Consider the following 19,741-nt stretch of genomic DNA (forward strand, 5'->3'; position numbering starts at 1 on the left):
AGCAGCTTTTTTCACATATCACATATCTAGTCACTCATGAATCTCTTCATCCAAAATTAAGAGAAACGCGTTACTTTTCCTATTGTTATTCCTCTTGAGAGGCTATTAAAATAAACATCGGCATAATTAAAACGATAATCAAAACACTTATAAGAGTCTACAAGGGTAGACTGCAGACAACAGCCAATCATATTGAGCCGTGTTTGGTTGCTAGACAACGAGTCGGCCAATTAGCATGCCGTTTGGTTTGCGTGCAGTGGTGTGTGCTGTCATTTGGACCGACATGGCTTCACGGGCTGTTCTTGTGTCGTGAATAGAAGAGCAGTTTGGACGTAAATCACAAACTGCAACGTTAAGTAAGTACTCAAAATATTTCGTTATCCACTTCTTTGTATAGTAAACATTGTACACGTCTGCTCTTGTTACTAGTCCACTTGTTTAGCCTCCCGTTTGGCTTCAATGACAGATTGTTTTGAGGTAACTAACGGTGGCTAACGTGAGTTTAACACTGACTGCCGTGTAAAGGTCCTGCATATCCTTCTTTTATTTCATTAACGTTATCAACAAACTATAATTTGACCTGAGTCAAATTAACAGGCTCCTGGAAGTACCTAGTTAACGCCAGACTAGCTTTCACAAGGTTACACATTATTATCGAACAACATAACTTACACACTTGTTTCAGGCTGTTCCACGGGTTTCTGTTCAGTGCAGTTCATATAAAGCTAAAATAATGTGACACCAGTTAGCTTCGTTTCCTCTTTAAAAGGCTAAAAAGCAAGTAAAGTAGTTCTCTTGTCCCCTCAATGTGAGTGATTCTTTAACATTTTTTGGCTGACCCCAGTTATAAGAGTTGTTAAAATGTAATTTTAAGTATTTAAGTAGTAACCCAAAATTGATTAGATTGAATATGTGACATTTGACTAAACTGTACATTTTCTAGGCTCTTAAACAAAAATACACATGGCTTCCAGTGTATTAGGAACCCTAGCTAAAACTAATGCAGCAGCCCTGTAATGAAAACATGTTTATCAATTACAATGTTCAGTTTCTGTTGAAAATGTTTAAGAGGGCTGTTGATATTTCGTTTGTTCTCTGTAGTTTGTGGTACTATTGAACCATACTAGGTTATACTGACAGGTGTTTCTAATATTTCGGGCATATATAGTGTCTACACTATATTAAATCATATAGTGTATAGTCTACACTATATTAAATCATATAGTGTAGACTAAACATCGAATAAATTACTAAAATATACCCTTATAAAGGTGGGATTTATTGCAGGGATGTTCCATTGCATCATAGTACCTGAAAAACTGGCAACTGAGAATATGTAGTTCAGTCTAAGCTGTCACCTATGATCCCATCAAGTACCCTAACCCCCAGAGGGACTACAAACCTAAAAATCCATACTGCTGACAAGTACTTAGACATTTCATATTGGAGACTTTATAGTGTTTCTGTATTGAAGTTTAATTAATGAGTTAAAGGTTAACACTTGCTGAGTAGTCAGTCTAAGCAGGATCCAGGCTTGTTAAGCTTTGTGGTTGTAGGTTTGCCATCTGTCTCACCAGACTGATTAAGTATCACTGAAACTGAAAGGTAGGTCCCATGAGTCAACGAGTCACAGCTTTCTCATGAGTAAAATGTATGAAAAATTAAATGCACAGCATGTTCTTCACAAGAAGAATATAAAAAATTTAAATGCAGCTTCTGCTAATGCTCTGATAGCTGCTGTCCTGAAATGAAGTGTTGTAAATCATGCTCTAAGTTTTAAATAATATCTGTATGCACTTCAGAATATCTTGTTGTTGATATTGGCATTTTTCCTACATAAGGAAAAAGGTTCTGTTGTTTTTCTGATTGCGTGGCTCTGGAGAAATCACCATACTGTCTGTCTGGGATTAGTCTGATTAGCTGATGATAAGAGCATTGAGATAAGATGTCGGCCTGGTCCCAGCATGTAACCTGTTAAATACTCACCCTGCATGGACTATGGTGTAATACAACAACAGCAACAACAACAATCTAACAATAAGACGATTTGTAAAAGAATAAATAAATATACATTTTAATAAGGGATTTTAAAGAAAGACTGATTACTGTGTGCTCACTGTTTAGTCTGTATTCTGTGATAGATGATTGAGTTCTCTGTTGTGATCTGTTGTCCTCACACTCTGTTATTTGGATTGCTGCATGTTTCCACCCCTCACCGCTTCATGTTTAGTTCCATTGCTTTGTAATCCAGGCCGTGTTGAATGAGCGCTGCTAATCTGACCCTCTATTTCAGGAGCGGACTGCGTAGGTGGATCCTGTGGCGAGCTTTGTGTTACCCTGCACATGTAGTAGATAATTCACACCTGTAGCCTGAAGGCTGCACTGCAACAATGCCAGAGTCCTCCCCAGGTGAGTTTTCTCATATCTTTTAACACCACTACATGTGCACCATGAATGAGACATATTGAATTGTCATTTGTTGTGTTCTGCAGATATTAGAAAAATGTGCATGCTATAAACATGGCAGAAACATACAGCACTTCTTCATGCTAAGAAAGGGGAGCATTGTACAATTTTTGTAATTTGATTTTGGGTTTATGTTGACATCCTCATTAGTCAGATTAACTGAAGCACAACGGTACAGTTTGGTATCTTGAGTAGTTGTTTGCAGGTGAATGCTAATCTCAGTTTTTGTGCTAAGAGTAACCTCAAGTCATTTTAACATTTTTATATGAAGTGTTTTCCTTTCCTTGTAAAGCATTAACAAATTAGTATAGGCCTATGTAATGTATATATCTGACAGACATTTTTCTCCCTGAAGTCAAGGACATTCACGGCAACTCCGCTGAATGTAGAACATCCCCCTTGAGGCAGCTTAGCCAATCATCGCTGCCAGTTCACAGAAACTCCTATGTGCTCAGTACCTTCTGCACAGAGCACAATGTGCAAGAATGTCTATCACACATCAATCAGGTTGGTAAACTTGTACGTATCTGTGATGTAGTTTTAGTACAATTGGTGATTTGGAAACGCTCATGCTTAGTGGTTTGAGACATGTACGATATGACTGCAGTCTCCTGAGTTTGATATGGCTGGGTTGAGAAAAGCCTAGAAATAATCAAAATAACCCATTTAAAACCTGATGAAAAGGCTTGTTTTCTGTGATTTTTGTATATATAGAATGTATACTGTAAGTACTGAAATGTAGAGTTTAAATCTACCCTCAGACAGCACTGATTCAAAATGTTTCAGTTGCTCCATTTTTTTCTTTTCAACTATACTCTCGCTTTTACAGGAGGTGTCATCTCTTGGCCTCCCACCAGTTTGGACGGAGTTGGCCGACAGCTCAGACCTAAATGTTGTGGCAGTGCTAAATTGCATGTATGACCTGATTCAGCTGCATCGCAGGGGCGTCCGAAACCTGGAAAACATGGAAGTGGAGCAGCTAAAGTCCAGCAGCAATGTGGACTACCTGCAGCTCACCAGCACTCGGTTAAAGGTACAGTAACATTTATACCCAGTGATTCCCTCATATTAATATTGTATTCAAATACAGAAACCCAGATAAAGCCTTTAGTAATCCAGCCTGCAATAGATGCTAACAAGAAAAAGGATGAATTATAGCTAAAAAAAACCTTGAAGCACACACCTGCTTTTGAGAGTCCTGCTTCTTCTTGTCACTACTGACTGTATTTTCTTGTGATGAAGTTGTATTTGATAAGTGTTCATTTCAGCATTTTGGTCACAGTGACCTTGTTATTCTGTTATTATAGGAGCAGCTTGAACTTTCCAAAAGAGAAAACACAGGTCTCCTTGAGAAAGAACGGCAGCTACAGCAGAAAGTGAAAAGTTTGCAGAACTGCCTGAAGAATGAAAAAGAAGAGGTACTTTCTTTGGAAAAACTGCTTCAGACAATGTTGAGTGAATTCACAGAGTCCTCTGTCTGTGTATAAGCATGACAGTTTTAACAGTAATTTAAAAATTAACAACTTGTTTGATTTCCAGGTGCAAAAACTTCAGAATATAATTGCAAGTCGTGCCAGTCAGTACAATCATGAAATGAAAAGGAAGGAAAGGGAATTTAACAAATTGAAAGAACGTCTGAATCAACTTCTGGTTGACAAAAAGGAGAAGAAACAAGGTGAAAAATCTTAATTCTTTACATTTTGATATTAAACCATATTAAACCAGTGTTTTGTATATACAAAATTGGATTCCAAAGGCACTTTCTAATTCTTCTTTCTGTTTGTCATTCTTGCTTCAAAGCCATTGATGTATTAAACAGAATCGGAAGAGCTGATGGGAAGAGAAGCCTTTGGAAAACTGAAAAGACAGAGGCAAAGTAAGATCAGTTCTTGTTTCTTTTCGTCCAGTGAAGCCCTGTCAGTTTTGTTTCGAAAGAAACATTTCATTTGCAAATTAAAACATGTAAGAAAGAAATAATATTACCAGAAAAGATGCTTAAAATTGTTCATCCTGCTTTTGAATCTCAAGCAACACCAGTTCTTTTGTCAGTTTTCTAGGTGACACAAATTTATTTTTAGCAGTATGAGCTTGAGCCATAGATGACAGTGCTGAATGCTGTGTGATGACTTGAAGTTCTTTTCTCATTAGAAATGTTTCTTTGTCAGGTTGTAATTGTTGTATAAAAACACACCACTGTATTTCTTGTCCCCAGGCACGAAGGGGAGATGTATAAAACCCTGTTGAGTGACTATGACACTCGACAGAGGGAGCTGGTGCTGGAAAATGCAGAGTTGAGGAAAGTGTTACAGCAGATGAAAAAAGACATGGTGTCCATTTTAAGTTCAAGGAAACTGACTCTGAAAGGGGATAAACATGAAGATGGTTGCATACAGGTAAGACAACTATTATTTATTTATTGTTCATTAACTTTTGAGATGTTAAGCTATTGCTCCCCAGTCTTTGCTCTTAATTTGTACCCGATAAGTTTTTCAATTTGAATACACGATAATTTAAGACTGGGTATCATTTGAAATGTTTTAGTACTAGTGGAAATACCTGAGTTTCTGTGCCTAAATTGAGACGATACAATTTTAATAGCTTACTTCTGGAACTCTCAATAGGTTTTTCTTCATACCCCTTTTTTTATGTAACAAAAGAAGCCATGCTCTAAAATGTTAAGAGTTATTTAATAAAGCAACACACAGCATACAAGAACTAAGCTAATTGTAAATGATGAAGAATAAGCCATTTGTATGACAAAAGCAGTATTAATCTGACCAGTTTTCTGTACTTTTCGGACTAGTTTTCAATACTTTGTGCTATGGACACGTAAAGGTCGTACAGAAAAATTTGGTTTGATACGCTGGCCCTAACTGCATGGAGACAAATAGATCTCTTAACAGATTCCATTAAACATTTTTTCCCGTTCTCCTCTTTGTGTTTTTTGTAATATTTGGGTAGAAACCATCCACAGACAAACCAAACTGGCACAGTTGAAATTGATCACAGTTTGTTTCACAGCTGATAATCATCCTCATGCCTGTTATTTAGTCTGGTAGGCTTGTTTTGCAGATGTGTTAATAACTAAAATTTATTTTCACTATCATGTTAGGCTGACTCAGAGGAGGAGGATGAAGTGTTTGATTCCAGTAAGGAAAGTGTAGAGCTGTATTGTGTTCACGCCCGGGAGAAGCTGACCAACAGTATTCGCCTCCAGTGGAGAAGACTCAAGAGCCACGTAGAAAGGCTGGATAGCCAAGGTAGTTTTCACACTGCACAGTGTCGCCATTTGACCCTGATAAATGAAGGAACTTCATGTAAGAATTTCAGGGGATTTGGAGACAACATTCTCATCCCTCTCTTAACTAAAAAAACAGGTTTTACCATTGATCTGGCAATAGAAAGAGAAGTCATAGAACAAGGAATCTTGTTTAACCTAAGAGGAAATACTGTCAGAGCAACCAAAAAATGCTTACATGATATACTGACACCTTTGGTTTGGCCATTGAACCATTGAGTAGTAATAAGCTGGTCAGTACTCTTTGTTAAAACTCAAGGGAAAAATCAAGGTTTAAATGGAAACAACTAAAATACAGACACCAATATTCCAGTAACGTTCCAGACTGAATCATTACCTCCTGTTCAAATAAATATGTAAAAGCTGAATGCAAACATCAAGTTGGATTTTCTTTTTTGTTTGTATAGCATCTTTGTCACAGATGGGTGAGAGTAAAAATTCTGATGCTGTTCCTCGAGAGACTCACGAGGAAGAGATGGACAGACTAAAGCTGGAGATCCAGCAGTGCAAAGATTTTATTCAAACTCAACAGCAGCTGCTGCAGGTAAGACTGAATTTACTGCCAGCTGCAAAAGATGTTTGGAGGGTATTTCTTTTACTTGGTTTGGTATCAATGTCTAGTCAAACTATTATTAAGCATTTACCAAACACAGGGGTCTATGATGTCTAGAGGATTATAAAACGAGAGCACATACACTGAAAGAGAAAGCCAACAGTTCTCACAAAGAGCAAACACTAGACGACAGGGGGGAGGAAAAACGTCTGCCTCAACCAGTTGGGTTTATTTGTTGGAGGAAAGATGTTTTATTAATTACTGCAGACAATGGCTCCCTAAATAAGTTGTTTATGAACCAAATCCCTGGTTTCATCTCTTCTTGTAGCAGCAGCTCAGCTCTCCCTGTGATGAGGAGACAGCATCCCTGCTGAGCGACTGCTACATGTTGCAGGAGAAAGAGCGCCTCGGGGAGGAGTGGAAGACTCTAGAGGAGCAGAGAAAGATCTTTGAGAGGGAGAGGAGGAACTTTACAGAAGCAGCCATAAGACTGAGCCATGAGGTGATTTATAAAAGATATTTATTCCAAAAATTGGTACGAAATAAAAATCAGGAAATGTGTATGTATAAAACAGCTGTGTGCCGAGAGGACTCATTTCTATCTTTGTGATTACTTCAAGAAGTGTTTCGACTGCTTTTGCGATGACTTGTATCTGGTTTAATTTGCAGAGAAAGGCCTTCGAGGAGGATCGTGCGACGTGGCTCAAACACCAGTTTTTAAACTTGAGTCCGTTTGCAGACACAAAGAAATCCCCGATGTCAAAGTCGAAAAGTGCCTTTTTAATATGTGAGTGTCTCTTCTCACTTAAATCCTCTACTGATATGGCCAAGTTCACTCAGGTGTGCTCACTGAGATAAATGTCATAAAGTTAAATTATTTAATTGCAATGGTAGTCAATAAACTGAAGAGGTCTAAAACAGCTGATTTATTAGTAAAATATGTTTTCAGGTGTCTGTGTGTACTGTAGGTCAGGTAAAATTACTTCACTTCACATTTAGAAAATAGAACCTTAGGTCTTTTGTTTGTTTTTTTTTGGACAAAAATTTTTCAGTTATATTTACAGTTTTAAAAGTTGCACTTCAGTTCCACAATGGATTTGTGTTTTTTTTTTTTTTCCCAGCTGTTTCCTTTTTGGTCATATGGATCAATATCTTCCCATTTCTGATTCCAATAAAGTTTCATATTATTTTAGCAGCAGAAACGGAGGCCAGTGCAGCGTCGCCTCCACGAAAACTCATCAAATCCCCATCTGACACGACCTCCCCCACACACAGATGTGTCCCACTCACATCACCATCAACAGCTGACTTGTGTCACACACTTTGCCTTATCCCAGAAAAGAGGTACAGTGTCTTTATTTGCACAGTGATTTCTGAATTTCTAAGAATCATGACATAATGTACCTTCAAGTGAATGGAGTTAAAAACTGTCTCTGACCTTCTGTGAAATGTGATTTCCAGCTCAACCAAACCAAAGACAAAGACTGAGCATGCAGAGGAATCAGACATCTTCTGTAACGGGAATGTTCCCGTTCAGCACAAACGGTGGGACAACAGTAAAGACCACAGCAGCCACACACTTACAAGTGAAAAAAATAGCTCTATATGAAGCCAAAAACTGAAGCAGGATTTATGTGAATGTCCATGAATTATGGATTATGTGTGACATTTCAGAACTATGCCTGAAGGGTGAACGCTGAACAACTTGAAGCTAGATTGTAAAATTATTAAATAGCTGTTAACAGTCGAAGCCAAACAAGAGTTGTGGTTCGTTGATGGTGTTCTGTGAGACTGAGAGAGAATTTGTAATCTAAACATTTCTTTTGTATTACCTCACGGTTTTATTGTTAGATTATGTGATAAATTTATTTATTTATTTATTTATATTGTACTGTAAATCTTGTTTGGGAAGTCATGTCTCATGTCTAGCAACATCTTAGTCCGAGGGTTATATTTTTTGGCAACGCAGGTATGCAACAAAAGATGTCGCTCATCCGTGCTTATTGGCTGATGCTGCAACTAAAGTAACCCATAAGTTGGCATTTATATCTCTAAGTTTTAAGTTATCATGTTAAACTTGTCAACTGTCACAGATTTTGAGAATGTAGATTTAATGCTGCTGTTTCACTGAATGCAACAAGAAACTGGTAAAATATGGATTATGTTTCTGTAGTTTTATTATAGAAATGTGGCTGATTAACAACATTGCTTTCTTGTAAATGTTGCATTTACATTAGTAGTCGGTCATGTATGAGTTCAATAGGAAGAAAGGTTTGTGAAATGGAAGGTAAATTTAACAAATTACATAATGTGTAGGAGATACTTAATGTAGACAACTTAAGATGTCAATATGAATATTTTTTATGAATGTGTTTATCTTAGTGGCTTTATATTGACAGATCAAACTAATTCTTCCACCAAGAAAGTATCATGATGTATTCTAGACAATCTTGAAACATTCATTATACATTGTTGAAACATTTTGTGTGATTTTATTTTTATTGGCCTCTTTTGGAAACAAGTTACTGATTATCAACAGCACTACTACTCCTGGCCATTCCCATTGAGCTGTGGTGACCTGTGACTGACAAAAGTGTCAGACTATCAAAATGGATACCACAGAGGTAAACCAAAGGGTGAAGTAGAATTTCAACAGAAATGTCTTTTGAAGAGGTAAGTGCTGTAATAAATATCTTGTTTACTGTTTACACTTGCTCTTGCATGTTTTGTATTATAAAACACTAACGAATATCTATACTATTATAATCCACAGAGGTTTTATACTTATCATTTTGTAGGCTCTAAGTCTATGAATTGAGGTATGTTATTAAGGTAATGTAGTGCACTGGCCATAGACAGTTGATGTCAGCGATATCATTTTCTTTTTGTCAACAGTCAAATGTTTGGGAATATTTAAAATGAAATGAAAGCTTATTTTTTATTCTTTGCTATTGCATATGGGCTTCATAAATGATAATTGATACAGCTGTGTCCAGCTTCACATGTTGTGCCATAAACTGATATTACTTATATTGATCTCACTGATATGGCCTCTTTTAATTCAGTTGGGTGGTGGGACAAGGAGAAAATCACAATAAATGCTGTGAACAGTATGGTACAGAGAGCATTTTTTTTATTTTAGAGTGGGTGCAGCTTTTTAGTTTTACAGATCAACAATACTTGTAATAATATAACAGATGCAGTCTAAGCGCACTGAGCAGTGCAGCTGCAGGCCAGGTGAGCCTCTGCTGTTTCCTTCAGGTCCACGCTGTTGTCGTACATGCTGTGAAGATTACTGGTAGAATCTGCACAAGTGAAGGGATCACAGCAATTAGGAACTGAGTATTTTTCACCACATCTTCATGTTCTGTGATTTCTAGCAAACTCACCAGTTGGTATGCAGTGGAAGCCAACAGTAACAGCTGTGGTTTTTACAGGGAAACAGCCAGGCAGGCAGCGCAGCACAGGCTCAACAGAGTAGCATTTGGATTCCTGGCCGTGGACGTTTACCTGCCTCTCCAGCTGAATAGATTCAATCTTCATACGGCACTCTTTAAGAGAAATGTGTGGAAGAGTGAGCATGTATGTGAAAATGAATGTTGCTGTAAAAATGATTCCAAAATTAAGTTTGTATCTCACCAGTGGTGTCTCTGCAGCTCTCAGCGGGCAGAACCCAGGAATGAGCATAGCTGACTGCGTTCTTGGTCAAGCGTCCACTGGGTGTGCGGTACTCCTGTCTGACTTCCCCATCAGCCTTTCCACACAGTCCACAGGTCTGTCCCTTCATCCAGTCTGCAACTTTAACCTGCATGCCAAGATCAGACATTGCAGACAAAGTAGTCTTAATCTTTTTTCTGTGACGCCACAGTTTTAAGCTTGAAATTTCTCATAATTTATGCAAAAACCCTTTATATTTAAGTTTAATGTTATTTAAAATTGTATCTGTTCGTTCATTAATTGCCCACAATTAATGTTAGATTTACCTTCCATGAGTTCTTGTCAAAGTAGACTTCATGAAGACCATGGCTGGGAGCGAACACAGAGATGCCTTCACCCTTTGGTCTTATCTGGATTTTAGCTGTAAGACAAAAAACATTTCATAATCATTTACTTGAAGCAATTTAAATTCAGTACATACAAGGGATTTGACGAAATTTTCAGCTCCAACAGAACCATGTTTTATCGATGATTTGTAGCATGATTTGTTTTGCAATATTAAATTACATATTGCTGAGATGTTGATTGGCAAATTAATATTTACAGAAACCTGTTGGATGCTGGTATGGCAGGTTGTTGATGGGTATTTCCATTCCATTGACCTTCACAATCACGTCAGTGTTCTTCGGGTACATGTCAATATCACTACAAGTGCAGAAATGAAAATGTTTAATTTAGTTTTGTCAACTTGTGGATGAAAGTCACTTAATTGTTTTTAATCAGCACTCACATGTCAGCAATCTTGACATTGATATGGTTCTGTTCAATGTGATCCTTCTTCAGCAGAACCATGAATTTCAGCTCATTGGTGCAATCCTGTGCCAGAACTTGGTAGCAAGACAGAGGCATCTCGTTCTTGTATCTCCTCTTGTTGAATGTGGTCAGTGTGTCTCTGGTGAAGGTGCATTCAGCTGTGAAAAAAAGGAAAAGTTAAATCTTTTGCACATAGTCAAAAGTAACTGCCAATACAATTCATGTTGAATAATAAGGTCAGCCATTACCTGCGCCAGCCTTGGCAAACAAGTAGTGGACTTTATCAGCCAAGTCATCGAAGGGTGTGAGACCTGTGACTTCCTCAAGTGGCAGAGTGATGGGAAGATGCAAAGCCAGCTTATAGACAGTACGCTGTAGATGGAAAAATTCATAATTATTAGAAATAAGTTAAATATATTAAAATAAATAGGCACTCACATTTTGTTAGAACGACTTGATTATTAATACCTCTGGTGTTTTCCAAATGAGGTCAAGTGTCTTATCAGATGTGGCAACCACAGTAAATGAAAGCTGCTTGGCGCTGTTTTCATCCTTTTCTTTAATCAAGCCAGCCAGCATGGAAGCAGGAATGTAGTCATACACCCTTGAAAAGAAATTTACAAATATAATTTGACATAGTCCATATTGCATGTAAGTAGGCTAAAGACAGTTTGTATGAAGTTCCGCACTTCTTTGCGTAGCGTTTCAGGGCAGAAGGTAGTTCATTCCAGGCCACTCTGAAGCGAGCTGCAGGGCTTGGACCAACAAGACCAGTCTCGGCTGTGATCATGGTGTCGTACTGCTTGCATTCTGCTCCCCAGCCGATTTTGGCCTATCAAGAAACAGTACAGGTGGCGATAAGGCAACTGGTTTTAAGGGTAGTCTTTTACATGTTATGTCATAAGATCTATAAATTAAGCAAGACAAAGTCTTACTGTGACTTTGTGCTTGCTTAGCAGAACTCCATCAGCACAGAACTTCCAGTTGTTATCAGCAGCCAAGGCAGCTAGAATGATCTGAATTCTGGCAGTAGGTCTGTCCAAGTAGGCAGACAGCTGGTATCCCTGCATCTTGTTGTCAGCTCTGACAGCACGGAAGATGATGGCAAAGGTAGGAGCAGCTTCATTGCCAAGGAACTTGTTCTGTGGGATAAATCAAAGTTAATCCACTGAAGTACACCAACAAATCCATCAATGAAAAGATCTGAAGGATGTTTTTGACCAAAATGTCAAAGATTCACCTTTGTGTAGATGGCCTCAAAGCTTGAAGCACTGCTTCTGCTCCTGGAAATTGCTGCTGATGTGACTTGAGAGGTGACAGCCTACAATATATAAAGTTAAAGGCCATCATGAAAAAACTGCAATGTGTTCAAACTGTGCCATACATTGTCTTTTGTTTGAAGCACCATCTTAAACATACCTGTTTCTTGTGGATCTTCTGGAACTTGTGGTGATAAGTCACTCGCTGTTAAGAAAATGAAGATTTCTTTTTTCAGCTTCCACGCTTAGTGTAATATATGTTTGGATTAATACTCTTTCATGCATACTCATAAAACAATTGCAGCGTTTACCTTTGAGAGATGAGCACTGGAGCTAGAGGAACTTGAGCTAGCACTGAAGAGTGATTTAAGGCTTGATGCAGAGCTGGACCTGGAAGATTTGCTCATAGATCTAGAAGAGCTGAGTCTGCTGCTGCTGCTGCTGCTGCTTCTGCTGCTGATTTTCTTGCTGCTGCTGCTGCTGCTGCTGCTGCTTCTGCTGCTGCTGCTGCTGCGAAGTCTACTGGCTGGAGCAGCTGCATCAGTGGTCTTTCTGCTGGCACGAGATGAGGAGCTGGAAGAAGCAAAAGAAGACTTGGAACGAAGACTTGAGCGAGAGCTGCTTGAGCTGGAGGAGGAAGATAAGGTGCCATTCTTCAGACCAGGAGCCAGGATTCTCTTGAGCTTCATTAAGACTGGTCTTCCCTCAACAATTTCCTCTTCACTCAGGTTGATGTGCTTAATGAGCTTCTCTGCAGCCTTTGGTCCAACTTGAATTTCCATCTCCAGTCTCTCAATGGCCTCACCTTCAACTGAAAGTATTATTAAATAATGCCATTAATGCTTGCTTCATGTATGCTGCTTCAACAAAAAAGTGTTGGGCTGTCAGTACTTACTTGGTTTGAAAGAAAGAGCAATAGAGTGCTTTCCAGCCAGTTTGTACAGGGCAATGTCTTTGAGGAAAGCAGCGTTTTCAGTTGCAACCTTGATACAGCCCTTCATTCCAATGGCAACAGTCTTAACACAGTATTTCTTCTCAAATTGAGCTGCTCTGAATTTTATAGTGGGCTTGGTAGCTGCCATATCCTTGGAAATTATCTCTGAGGATCTTGACTATGAAAAGAGACATATTAATTATACTGTAAATGGAAACACTATTTTAGCCATATCAAAAGGTCTGTTCAAAACTCACCCAACTAGCTGAAGCAGAAGAAGTAATCTTAGATGAGAGAATCTCCCTTGAGATGGACTGCAAGACTTTGGCAGGGATAAGGGGAGTGATTTTTTCAGCAGCCAGATCCTCAATATTCCTTGCCACAGCAAAAGTCTCAACGCTGTTGAAGTAACAATAACTTAATCATGTGGGCTCTAAAGATAAATACATTTTCAGGGTGACAGAAGTTTAATATTTTTGAGGGTACACGATGAGTTAAAAACATTAGGCTTACTGCACAGCTGCAATGTGTTCAGGTACGGAAACAGGCAGAGCTTCAATCTTAAAGTAGCCCTCGTTGATGTCAAGTCTTGCAGCAATTTTGGCGGGCAAAATTGAGTTGAGCTTGGCTCTTGATAGCAGAGCAGCCTGGAGTATGGCAGTGTTGACCCCCATCACAGCAAATGTGTTGACAGCAATGCTAGAAGGAGTAGACATTTGTATATAACATTTCATGATGTTATATTTTTTCTGCTCATTTTTTTATTGTAGTTTTAGATGTTGTACTTACCTTGGTTTGATCTCAGTCTCAAGCTGCATGTCTGTCTTCAGAAGGTGAGCAATATGGAAGTTTTCAGGCAGAGTTGGGGTTGTGGTGGCCTTGACTAAGAAAACAAATAAATCAATATATCACCTCTTAGAATAATACTTTTAAAATTCTTAAGTAGGTGATATTATATACAACATCTCACCGGTGCTTTAGTGCTATTTTTATGAAAGACTAACGCACTGTTTTCATTTTTCTTTTCGAAAGATAATTTTTCTTTTTCTTTTTAAGGATTGTAAACAATTTATTTGGTTTACATTATATAATGGGGTTTTGTAAGATATCATTAAGGTATTTTCAATTGTTAACAGTATTGGGCTATTACAAATGGCTGGTTTCAAAAGTACTTTCAAAAGAGAATTGACACCTTTTTTGATTGGCTTAAGGTGGACTATTTAACTGGGATAGGTCGGACCTGTAACGATCTAAACTGATGTTTTGTAGCTTCTATTTACTGTGAACAGCTGCGGCAGCCACAGCAGCAGTGTAGAGACTGAGCTCCATTGGAAGACCAGCAGCAGTAGGCAGGATGCGCCGCACCTCAGTAGCCAGCAGAGGCTTAGCGAAGTGGTAGGAGGCACCAGACAGCAGAGCCTTGATAGTGTTCCTACCAAATGCCTGAACAGATGGTGCAGTGGCGAGCTGTAGGAGAATAATTTTGTGAGTAGAGAATTTGTGTAGTGCAAAATTGTGACGCAATGTTGTATGAAATTGTCCTTGAAGTTTTGAGACATTGTCATTTGAATCATACCGCAATGGCCTGATCAATGAAGGCTTTGTCAATGTTGGCAAAGGCAATTTCTTGTCCAAAGAACTTGACATAGACAGAAGCCAGAGGCTTCCTGTTGGGCAGAGACTTCCACTGAGAGAGCTGTGGACAGAGGAAACCATGAGGTGACATTGTATGATTTTCTACTCTTGTATTTGTTACTTGATGGGGTTTTATTGCTTACAGCCTTAATGACACGCTTCATCTTGGTGATCCTGTCAGTACTGTCAATAATGGCAGGGTTTTTCAGAATAGCCTCTTGGAGTCCCTCAGTTCTTACTCCAACCTAGGAAAAAGTCAGCATGATTGAACAATTACTTTCTAATTAGTAATTGAATGTCTTAAGAGACATGTTTTCTTTTCCCTTTACCTCCAGAACATCAGCAGCAGCTCCTGCAAGGTAGGCACTAGTCTTAGCCACAATAGATCTGGGCAGAATGGTCGCAGCATCATTGATGTAGAAAGCACTGGCAGCAGCACCAAGCATCAAAGGACCTGACAAAGAGTGTCAAATAGTCTGTTACCGTCAATTCAACATGCTTTACAGATGGCAACTGACAAGCTGATAATAACACAGAACAAATATGAACAGTAAAAACAATTTGAGACTAATGCACACAAGAAAAAAAGGTGAATTGTAATACATATAGTTATGGTATAAGTATGAAAAACCGATATTTTGACTATCTTCTTGTGTGTAAGCCAGGAGGATTTGTATTGATATAAATTCAACCTTCTTTTGTAAATTATTAAGCATTGAATGTTGTAGTTGTGTGTAGCCATGTTTAAGATTTTTATATACCGCCACTGACAGGCAGATAAAAGTGCATAAAAGTTACTTATAACAACAAAATAAAAAGCCAAATAAAAAAAAAGAGTGAGTTAAAATTAGTTAGCAGTTAAACACTAACAAAACCTTTTCTATTTCTATTTTTTAGATAAATACAGACATCCGAATAAAAAATGTATCCAATTGTGGTGCAAGCACTGGTAGAACTCGCAGTCGTTTGGGTTTGATGAGATGACGGTAGATGATACTATTGACAAAAAGAAACTTGATGTAACTTAAACCAGATGTGACACGTTGTTTCTTACTGTTATAGATGTCCATGTGGATGGCTTTACTGAAACGGAAGCTCAGTCTGTCCAGCCTTGGGCTTAAGATTTTGACAGCGACGTTGCAAGCTGCGGCACTGTATGGAGAGTATAAAACAGCTTGGGTAAATATAGATCAGTTCATGCAGATAAGACTTGATGATGAATCGGGATCAGAGAGTGCTCTTACACTGAGGCATGGATAGCAGCTGTGCTTCTGGTCAGGGACTTCATATGAGAGTAAGTGAAGCTTGCCACTTGCAGATTCTCCTCTGTTTTCACAATGTTGGCAAGAGTTGTCACCAAACCCATTGGAGGCCTTGTTTCAAACAGCACGATGCATGCAAGCATACGAAGCTCTGGGTGAAGAGCCTTGTCCATGTAGAGCTGTAGAGCCAATTCCTGGATCTAATTTTCAAGAGAAAGCTAACTCAATATGGAGTTTTTTCAGAAAATTTGTTTGAAATACTCTTTGGTGTTGAGAATTCACCATTCTGGGCTCCTTCTTTGCAATGTTCCTCAAGGCCATGATGGCATCAGCATGGACTCTCATCTGCAGAGTTGCAGCTGCAGTTCCATGTATGGGCAGGATCTTTGTTATCGGCTTAAGGCTAGAAGGATGACCAGCGTTACCCAAAACCTTCAGCAAAAGGATGATTTCCGGGGTGTCATCCTTAGCGACAGCCTCTGCAAGGAGCTCCTGGATGGGCTGTGGGAGAAAATTAGAAATTAAGATTCCCTTTTCTCATCCAGAAATGGGCAGAGGACTTTGAAGTAATACGAAAAGAACAAGGTTACATCACCTTGATGAGTTCAACAGGGCACACAGCTTTCTCAGCACAATACTTGGAAATCATGGTACCGTAACCAAGGAGGACAATCTCCCGCAGAACTGGGTTCTCAAGTACTTTACTGTTGAATGCCAGGGTCTAAAAAAGAGCAACAATCAGAAATGTTTCATACCTCCATTCGTATTACCAACAAAATAACTTACTATTTGATTTACCCACCTCGATCAGCTTGATGTTCTCAGTGTTTGCTGTTGCCATGTGAACAGATGCAATCAAAGCCTGAGCTGTTTCAGCAACAGTCAGCTCATTAGCTAGGAATTTCTCCTTGATGAATCTCAGAGCAGCAGGTGTTCCAATAACAGGGATGGCATCCAAAATCCACTGTCTGAAAGAGGAAAATGAAGTGAGCGAACCTGTAAACATATTTTTCAAATATCTTTTTCAAATGTTCAAACCCTAAAACATCACCTGTAGGCAGGTTTGTTTCTGTATTGGCTCCAGAGCATTTCAAGGTCTTCATAGTGGGCTGCACGGAGGACCTGAATGAGCTCCAAAAACTTCAGAGGAGCATCCTCATGGACTCTCACCATGTTGTGGGTGACCAGATGATTAAGAATCTCCATAATCTGAGAACACAGGAATGAAGTTGAAGTCAATAAATGTGACAGATATTCACAAATTTTTATTCATAACTTTACTGATCTTTTAAAGAGATAATGCACCTGGGCCTGTGCATTGGTGATCTTGATGAGCTGAATGGGTGTCTGAAGAAGTTCAGTGGAGAACTCATACTTGAGAGATCCACGGTGAAGATACTGAGCCTCGATGGGTACAATAGGGGCCCTTTGAACCTCAAGGAACACCAAGGATTGTCTTGAAAGTAATATGAAAAACAATTCATCTGCAGCTCGGTCAAATCCAAACACTACCATTACAACATTCCTCAGTATGTTTTAACATACTTGGTCTCCATCTGAGCAGCTCCGTTCATCTCAGTGAAAGGTGAGAACTGGATCAACTCAGTGACGGCTGCCTCCAGGATCAGGATGCCACTACCGACTGGCTTCAAGATGTAATTGTATGCTGTAGCTCCTCTAAGGTTCTTTGAGTCCTGGTAAGATGAAGCACACAGTTGCTTGATTGAACATTTTCTACTTTCATGAATGTACGCATTATACAAAATGAGTGTGAACCTACCTGCTGGCACTTTGCACATTTCTCAGTGTATGCCATCCCCAAGTCCAGCATGACCTTCTCCTGACAATGGTTCAGGTCCCTGGTCTTTGTCAAAAGGATGCGTTCAGCCTTTTCGTCCTCAGTGATGGCATAGAGGGTCTTGCACACACCCTGAGTTCCGGCCTAATGAGAAGAGCATATGTTGATTAGAGAGATTCAACTTCCTGTAATGGATTTATAACCAGTAGGATCTTTAACAAACCTCCTGCAACTCGTAGACATTCTGTGTCTTCTTGATGTTCAGCTGAAGGACATTCAGGATACCTCTGTAGATGTTCAGCACCAGTGTGGAGGTTCCCTCTGGGGCGAACATTTTTCCCACAACACCGTTGGCATACTCAAACTTGATGGGAGCCACGAGCTGAGCTGCCAGTGCTGAGGTCAGCTTGGTTGCTGGGATTAAAGGATCCCTAGGCCAGACGCCACTGTACTCAAAGAGCTCAGGTTCCACAAGCTACAGTGTAAAAATACGATTTATTACAGGGCAATTTGCATTTTAGAAGTAAAAAAACTGTTGCTCTCACATGATTTTGATCTTTACCTTCAGCATGTAGATATTTTGAGATGCGGCACTGATGAGAACTTTGCTGCTGACTTTGACTCCGGCTTTTGCCAAACCTTCCTCTGGCAAACCACCCAGGAGAAATGCCTCATATTTGTACACATAGGTCTTACCAGCAGCAAAATCAGGAGCTGAAAGCATAATTTCATTCAGTGAGAGGTATTCTACATTATATCCAAAACTATAAGAGTCATTTATGACATCATATGAACCACAAATTTGTAAAAAACATTTATTTTACTTGGATCATTCACTTTCATTTAATTTAAGCTGTGTTGCACCATTGTGTTTCTGGTTACATTTCAGTGTCCATATATTCTTTGGAAAAATGAGAACTGTTTGTTAAGATTATAAAAAAGTACTGAACTTACCCAAGCTATGTGGTTGACCCGCTAAAATGAAAAAAGAAATGAATAATGAAGTTATAATTAATAACATGAATAATTAATAGCAGTAAATAATAAAGTAATACTAAAGTAAAACCACTAAATCTAGTTTTTAACATTTTACCTTTTTTTAAACCTGCTATATTACATTACATTAGCCTGTATATTATAATATAGCAAATTCTCAGATTATAAAATGGCTTTGAAAAACGCTTGAAACAGCACCCAGTTAGTTTGCATTGAAACATATACAGAATGTTGTTTGCTACAGGTGCCTATTTAGAATGAACAAAAGTCATTTCCATTAGATGTAAATAATTTTAAGAAAATCATACTTCTTTTTACTAATTTTAGGGAATGTCAACATATTCGATCAAGATTTAACCACAACAAACATCAATTTGATTTCACTTTGCTTGCAGTTTAAATTGGTACAGTAAAACTGAGGGGCAACTGCACCATTAACTAAAATAAAATACAAACAAAGACAAAAGACAAGTAATACCAAAAATCCCTGAATGTCAAGGCACAAGGTTATAAACAATATTCAACATTTCTTCTTTAAAAATGACCACATAGAGTGCATAAGTTCAAAACATCCAATGAAAAAAAACGTCAATCATTTCTAAAATTGTGATCAAAACTGCATTTTAAAAAGTAGAAAAGATTCAGAAAACAGAAATCCTACTCACCCACAAGGGCCAGAGTCAGGGCCAGGACAACTGCTCTCATGGCTGAATGGAGCTGTAAATGCCCGAGTGATTGAAAACCTATTTAAAGGGAAATGTTGTGCTGATTAAAGTCCAACAAGGAAAGTATTATATGAACCCTGCCATGTTTGATGTTTCATACACTGTATTGGGTTGGGTAGGGTGACAGGGTGTGTACCAGTGGATGAAAAGTTAGGTTCACCTGACCTTGTTCTCCTCAAATATGCCAAGTCAAATTCAGGTATCATGTTTTAAAGTGTTTACTGTGAATTAATATTACATGCATATATTAAAACAAAACCCTGTTATCCCACAACAATCCATACTTTGGTTTAAAGTATTAAAACTTTTTGATGGCCGTTGCTTTATGTTCTCTTATATTGTTGA

At 38.7% G+C, this 19,741-nt stretch overlaps 2 protein-coding genes across 4 annotated transcripts; one reads left to right on the forward strand and one right to left on the reverse strand.

Annotated features, from left to right (window-relative positions):
* Positions 1-261: 261 nt before the first annotated feature.
* LOC111650174 (afadin- and alpha-actinin-binding protein-like) lies at positions 262-9,023 on the forward strand. Of its 2 annotated transcripts, none has more exons than XM_023400001.2 (14): positions 262-356; positions 2,294-2,409; positions 2,822-2,973; positions 3,296-3,499; positions 3,774-3,884; positions 4,006-4,141; positions 4,267-4,342; positions 4,679-4,859; positions 5,579-5,726; positions 6,172-6,308; positions 6,646-6,819; positions 6,987-7,104; positions 7,511-7,661; positions 7,779-9,023. In XM_023400001.2, exons 2-14 carry the CDS (start codon positions 2,391-2,393, stop codon positions 7,924-7,926), a joined length of 1,755 nt encoding a protein of 584 aa, XP_023255769.1. In that variant the 5' UTR covers positions 262-356; positions 2,294-2,390; the 3' UTR covers positions 7,927-9,023. The 2 variants fall into 2 exon arrangements, with proteins under 2 accessions (XP_023255769.1, XP_023255771.1); XM_023400003.2 differs by having other exon boundaries at positions 7,514-7,661.
* A 410-nt stretch (positions 9,024-9,433) lies between these two features.
* LOC111650242 (vitellogenin-like) lies at positions 9,434-19,464 on the reverse strand. Of its 2 annotated transcripts, none has more exons than XM_023400099.2 (34): positions 19,337-19,464; positions 18,630-18,650; positions 18,238-18,389; positions 17,899-18,150; positions 17,658-17,819; positions 17,423-17,571; positions 17,183-17,333; positions 16,929-17,086; positions 16,680-16,845; positions 16,473-16,598; positions 16,160-16,378; positions 15,860-16,077; positions 15,670-15,767; positions 14,945-15,069; positions 14,759-14,860; positions 14,557-14,676; positions 14,261-14,447; positions 13,770-13,863; positions 13,494-13,679; positions 13,238-13,379; positions 12,942-13,158; positions 12,358-12,857; positions 12,207-12,251; positions 12,028-12,108; positions 11,723-11,929; positions 11,477-11,619; positions 11,256-11,391; positions 11,036-11,159; positions 10,765-10,945; positions 10,585-10,679; positions 10,301-10,395; positions 9,957-10,122; positions 9,707-9,868; positions 9,434-9,622 (listed from the first exon to the last, which is right to left on the reverse strand). In XM_023400099.2, the coding sequence occupies exons 1-34, from the start codon at positions 19,374-19,376 to the stop codon at positions 9,522-9,524; spliced, it is 5,121 nt and encodes a 1,706-aa protein (XP_023255867.1). In that variant the 5' UTR covers positions 19,377-19,464; the 3' UTR covers positions 9,434-9,521. The 2 variants fall into 2 exon arrangements, with proteins under 2 accessions (XP_023255867.1, XP_087028384.1); XM_087172258.1 differs by having other exon boundaries at positions 10,579-10,679.
* Positions 19,465-19,741: the final 277 nt, after the last annotated feature.

The sequence above is a fragment of the Seriola lalandi genome, unplaced genomic scaffold (genome assembly GCF_002814215.2).
Source record: "Seriola lalandi dorsalis isolate HSWRI2012SDOR001 ecotype SW California unplaced genomic scaffold, Sedor1 jcf7180002052130, whole genome shotgun sequence".
In the NCBI taxonomy this organism is placed as follows: domain Eukaryota; kingdom Metazoa; phylum Chordata; class Actinopteri; order Carangiformes; family Carangidae; genus Seriola; species Seriola lalandi.

Excerpts from the sequence above, each read along its gene's own strand:
- LOC111650242 (XM_087172258.1), bottom strand. The coding sequence starts at position 19,376 with ATGAGAGCAGTTGTCCTGGCCCTGACTCTGGCCCTTGTGG. Across the intron at positions 17,820-17,898 it reads ATGTCTACGAGTTGCAGGAG|GCCGGAACTCAGGGTGTGTG; the intron begins GTTTGTTAAAGA and ends TCTTCTCATTAG. Across the intron at positions 12,109-12,206 it reads AGAAGATCCACAAGAAACAG|GCTGTCACCTCTCAAGTCAC; the intron begins GTATGTTTAAGA and ends TATATATTGTAG.
- LOC111650174 (XM_023400001.2), top strand. Across the intron at positions 2,974-3,295 it reads GTCTATCACACATCAATCAG|GAGGTGTCATCTCTTGGCCT; the intron begins GTTGGTAAACTT and ends TCGCTTTTACAG. Across the intron at positions 3,500-3,773 it reads TCACCAGCACTCGGTTAAAG|GAGCAGCTTGAACTTTCCAA; the intron begins GTACAGTAACAT and ends CTGTTATTATAG.